At 44.8% G+C, this 6,000-nt stretch overlaps 1 protein-coding gene across 1 annotated transcript in view; it reads left to right on the top strand.

The window, feature by feature from the left end:
* The first annotated feature begins 623 nt into the window (after window positions 1–623).
* Window positions 624–6,000, top strand: part of LOC126419714 (blood vessel epicardial substance-like) — a 123,304-nt gene continuing 117,927 nt past the window's right edge. Inside the window, exon 1 of the mRNA XM_050086895.1 lies at window positions 624–854. Within this exon, the coding sequence (XP_049942852.1) occupies window positions 624–854 (231 nt within the window). The remainder of the gene's footprint in view (window positions 855–6,000) is intronic.

The following is a 6,000-nucleotide window of genomic DNA, read 5'->3' as shown; positions in this document are numbered from 1 at the left end:
TCCTTTCTCCCACTTCACCTTCAGTTTACGTAATACGTATCACAGTTGCGGATTTCGCGTGGTGTCTTTTCTTTTGGACATGTCTGAATGAAGAGACATCACCATTCATATAACTGATTCGCCTTGATGAGCAATAAATCCACAATCTTCATTGCGGTCGCACATTTACCTCCAGTGGGAATCTGAATTAGCGATCGTGAAGGACACGGACAGGGACTGCAGATGGGTGGCACCAGGAGGGAATGTGAGTTGGCCATGGAGCGTGACGAAGTGGTATAGACATCGTGTCCAGATGGTGCAGTGATTTAATCTAACTGCCTCTTAAGCAGGAAATCCCGGGTTCGAGTCCTGATCCGGCATACATTTTCACTCGTCACCGCTGATTCCATATAGAGTTCCGACGTATTTGATAGCGTTAGTTCCTTCTCCTTTCTTTCTCCTCCACCTCCAGTTTGCACAACAGGCAGGAAGTGTGAATGTTTGTCAGCTTCAGGGTTTGCTGTGGCGCGGACCTCCCGCGTGAGCTTCTTGCCCCGGCCCCGCCACTGTCGACCTCGCTGCCCATCCTCGAGTGATCCCGACCAGGCTATACATTACCTGTTGCAGGTGGCGGCTGGGCGGTGATGGGTGGTTCTGCCGCGAGCAACGGTGCAGCGGCAGCGGCAGCGGCAGACGTGGTGGCAGCCAGAGCCGCAGCGGCCGGCGGCGGCGGAGGCAGTGCCAGTGCCGGCCCCAGGGACACCGTGGCGGCGCCGGGGGTGGCCGCCCCTGCCGCCCCCGGCCCGGGGGCGGGCGCGAGCGCGGGGGCGGGCGCGGCCGCCGCAGTCTGGTCTTCCACCGCTACCGCCGTCTCCGTGAGTGTCTGCCGGCTATCTGCAGCTAGACAGTTGTTTATAAAATATGTATTTATTCCAGACTTCTATCTCCTCCTTCCCCCTCTCTGCCCACTTTTTACACCCACACTCTCTGTGGATATCCTCCTTCCCCTCCCTCTCTCTGTCGACTTCTTCCTCCCCTCCCCCTGTCCACTTCCTTCTCCTATTCTCTCTGTCCAGCTACTTCTCCTTCTCTCACATCTCTCTGTCCATCTTTTCCTTCTCGCTATCCTTTCCATATCCTCTCTCCAGGCTGTCATCCCCACTCCAATAGAAGACTGGTGGTTCTTACCTCCACAGCATTTCTTTGCAGATCGTAACTAATATGTGTACCAAATTTGGTTGAAATCGCTCCAAGGCTTTACGATGAGCTTTTCACCCGTTTTTTAACCACTTACTTACATTTCACATATGTTCCACATGTCTTTAACATATTTCACTCGTATTTAGACACATATTTCACCTGTATCTCCAGCGAATTTCGCCCTGCAATTTCATTTCTCACTCAGTTCAAAGTTTATGAGGCTGTATCTCACGGACTGCGTGTGTCGTACAATAAAACAATTTTTCACTTACATTCAGTGCTATACGTGGCTGCTGTCTGAGAAGTCCGTTGCGAATACAGTCAGTAGTAAAAAAGGAATAAATGCTTCATGCGGGCAGTTTTACTGCACGAACAGCCAAAACTTTCCTGCCTTCAAATGTCGGCGTGATAAAGCATCGTAAAGATTTGAAATTATGTGTAATGTCTGTTGCAAGTTCTAGCGCTTTGCCTCGAATACTGCATTAATCAAATATGGATATTCTCGCGTCTTGGGTTACACTAATCCACGGTATAAGCTATCGCCGTTCCAAATTTGTTCCAAAGCCGTCCATTCGTTTCAGCGTGAAGGAGTATCAAACATACTAAAACACGCACACATACACACTCACACACACACACACACACACACACACACACAAACTTTCGCATTCATACCATACATATGATTATTATTGTGTACTGCTGATGTACTACACACTTTTTGATTTACCTTACTTACGGTATTTCCTTAGGCCTAACACGGAAGGTCAAAATATCTCAATCTCTCCAGGTGAATGAAATGCATAATTAAGATAAACAAATATGGAAGGCATATTGTAATTAATGGTGCAAATTGACATGAGTGACAGTATAGGATAATAGATACTAAAACGTCGTAATAAAAATGAGTTAACAAGCGAGCTATTTGCAAAATAAATTCAGTTTGTGCTCACGGTCCATCACTGTCTTCAGCGTGAAATAACTTTTAAATAAGAAACATACCTAAGCCTTGGTAGTCTTTCCTACAGGACTCAATGTTTAGTCGATCCACCTGTCCGCTATCTTCAGGAGAGACGGTGCTGCTCCTAATTCCTTCTGAAAACTGACGCCAAAGCTGGAATCCGCCGCTCCGTACTGGCTGAGTCACGAGGTTTTCCCCCGTTTGCTGGAGGTTATTCGTGAGGTTACTTGGAACAAAAAATGTAAAAACAGTAATGTGATCAGATCCATAATTAAGAAGCTACAACAAAGTTCCGGATCATGCCACGGTGTATTGGGCGCTACACTTGTGTTCACTGGACACACGATCAGCCTTAGGTAGACAAATGCAGCGAGTGGTACGTTTGCATAATAACCACGTTGTTGATACTGCAGTCACTGTTTACTGTTATTGTCTCCTGTGTACAGTACACTTTGTGATGCCATACATCGCAGGAGTATGGAGAGGTGGTGTACATTTTGGGCTTCTGTGATGGCGATGCGAAAGATGCTGTTGCCGAATATCACCGTCGCTATCACAATCGTGGAATTCCAGGCACCAAAACATTTACTGGAACATTGCTAGAAGCTAGTACTCTTCCCACTATTCGTATTCACTCAGAAAAACCTCTTGGCGTTCAAGAAGAGGAAAACATAATGAGATTTTCACTCTGCAGCGGAGTGTGCGCTGATACGAAACTTCCTGGCAGATTAAAACTGTGTGCCGGACCGAGACTCGAAGTCGGGATCTTTGCCTTTCGCAGGCAAGTGCTCTACCAACTGAGCTACCCAAGCAAGACTCACACCCCGTCCTCACAGCTTTACTTGTGCCAGTATCTCGTCTCCTACCTTCCAAACTTTACAGAAGCTCAGATGGTAGATCACTTGCCCGCAAAAGGCAAAGGTCCCGAGTTCGAGTCTCGGCCCGGCACACAGTTTTAATCTGCCAGGAAATTTCAGAGGAAAACATTCTTAATTCAGCAGAGCGCAGTCCTCGTTCAAGTACAATGCGCCTAGATACCCGATTGAACGTTTCACAATCTAAGGTATGCAGGATTCTTCATGAGAATGGACTGTTTCCTTTTCATGTGCAGAAAGATCACCACATGATTGTGCCAACTGTTTACACTTTTGTAATTGGTTAAATAGAAATCGGCAGCTCTATCGCTTCATAATGTTCCACTCAGCGGCCGTGGACAGTGGAAATCGACTAGCCGACGTGATCCTCCTCTCATTGGCACGGAATTGTGTAAATACCAGGCTACGTAAGTCCCAAGACATCCTTGTCACAGCCGATTAATGCCGTTATCTCGGAAGGTGGAGGGACACGCTCTTTATGTTCGTTGTCCTTAAAAATTTTCTGTCTTAAAGGATCTGCTCGCAGTATAAGGAATAAACGCCCCAGGTCTATGCTCAACTTCACTCACCTTCAAGAATGGTCCATGTTCCACAACTCGACGAATCCCTTTCTCAGTCTGTCTGCTCTCCCTCGCTATGGCCCGAATCATTCCTCTTTGGCATTGACAATTCTCAATTTTCTCATGTCATTGTGGCAGGTTGTAAAGTGCTTTAGAAGAAAAAAATTAAAGAAATATATACAGGGTGTTACAAAACGGTATGACCAAACTTTCAGGAAACATTCCTCATACACAAATAAAGAAAAGATGTTATGTGGATATGTGTCCGGAAACGCTTAATTTCCATGTTAGAGCTCATTTTTGTTTGTTCTTCCACCTACGCTCAATGGAGCGCGTTATCATGATTTCATACGGGATACTCTACCTGTGCTGCTAGAGCATGTGCCTTCACAAGTACGGCACAACATGTGGTTCATGCACGATGGAGCTCCTGCGCACTTCAGTCGAAGTGTTCGTACAATTCTCAACAACAGATTCAGTCACCGATGGATTGGTAGAGGCGGACCAATTCCATGGCCTCCACGCTCTCCTGACCTCAACCCTCTTGACTTTCATTTATGGGGCCATTTGAAAGTTCTTGTCTACGCAACCCCGGTACCAAATGTAGAGAGTCTTCGTGCTCGTATTGTGGACGGCTGTGATACAATACGCCATTCTCCAGGGCTGCATCAGCGCATCAGGGATTCCATGCGACGGAGGGTGGATGCATGTATCCTCGCTAACGGAGGACATTTTGAACATTTCCTGTAACAAAGTGTTTGAAGTCACGCTGGTACTTTCTGTTACTGTGTGTTTCCATTCCATGATGAATGTGATTTGAAGAGAAGTAATAAAATGCGCTCTGACATGGAAAGTAAGCGTTTCCGGACACATGTCCACATAACATATTTTCTTTCTTTGTGTGTGAGGAATGTTTCCTGAAAGTTTGGCCGTACCTTTTTGATCTATTTTTTTTTTCTCTTTCAAATAGGGACTTCAGATTCCCGTCAGGTCATGATGATCTAGTCATCGACAAATATCGCTTCATGAGAACTGGTTTTGTGAAAAACAACTCTCTCTCTCTCTGACCTACCACGGAAACACCTTGCATAGGGAACACTTTGAAAGACTTCTTAGTTCTATATTGTGAATACTATAATTTTCAAATTTTCCAACATTAACAACAAAATCTGCCCATGACTTCTACGATTTAGGGTTGGAATTGTATTAGTGAACAGCTCTTCTTTCTTCTTTAGTTATGTAAATAATTCAGAGATGTTTTTCGTCATCACTGCCATCTTCAGCTTCTCGAGAATAAGAGGAAATATTCTGTTGATGATGACATGTAGCGTGGTGCCATTTTTTGTTTGTTTGACCTGTAAATTGATGAGTTAGAATCATACAAGAACGTGTTTGTTTCGGAATCAGTACTTTCGTAAATTGATGTATCAGTATCAAATGTAGAAAAGTTCTAGAGTAACTCAATTTTATCCTTTCTTCGAATTATAATGACCTGTCATGCAAAAACATGACTCAATAGACCTGACGGGACTTACAAGTGTGCGCATCTTTTCTACAAATTGCCAGTATTTTATGCTTCTAAACTTTATTTCACAGTGTGACCCGCATCCAACTATGCCCAACCGAATAGTGTTTACACTGGAAGTCCTGAAATTCAAACTGCTCTAGGGAGACAGGTCCATAAAACTTCTACGGTATGTTGACAGTGCATGAAACTGGGAGTAAACGGAGCGCAACAGCCCTGACAGGATCCTAAAGAAAGGGAATATTATATCCTTTTTTTAAGGGGTAATCAGAAGTCCCATTAGACCATAAAGGTTTAAGCACAGATGCCAAGTGAGCAAATTCCTCAGTTAGGCATCCTCCCCGAAAATAGCATATGACATGGGTACCCGAGTCCTAAGAATACGGTGGGTGGCAAATTTTTACGTGGGTATATCGGACGGTATGTGTCGGTTGCCAAAACGTCCAGTTTTTGGGGCAGTGTTTATATGGAGAAAACGGAAGTTAAGTCGGTAGTCTAACTGATAAACAGGAGCAGGGGCTTTTCTGTTAGAAGGTCAGGAGATCCTGTACTATTTGGCATCAAAAGACTATTTTATTTGGAGTGCATGACTCGAGTGTTTTAAAATAGTCTTTAAGCGCGATGCTTCGTTGCCGCCGGTGTTCTACTAAGGACAGTGCAACAAGCTCGGTGTTGGGCAGTGCATGCACCATGTGCGACATGGAGACCTATACAGGGTGTCTCAAACTTTTTGGGACAAATTGAAACAGTTGGTAGTGGGTCAAAAACCGATTATTTCATATAGGGTAATGCACTTTTATTATGGAAATACACAGTGTGCATCATACAACAACAGCATAATTCATAGTAACTGTTCAATGTGACGACTACCAGTCTCAGTGCATTCTTGGTAATGGTGCA

Source organism: Schistocerca serialis, chromosome 9 (assembly GCF_023864345.2).
Source record: "Schistocerca serialis cubense isolate TAMUIC-IGC-003099 chromosome 9, iqSchSeri2.2, whole genome shotgun sequence".
Classification (NCBI taxonomy): Eukaryota; Metazoa; Arthropoda; class Insecta; order Orthoptera; family Acrididae; genus Schistocerca; species Schistocerca serialis.
This window is presented reverse-complemented; position numbering and strand designations above follow the sequence as displayed.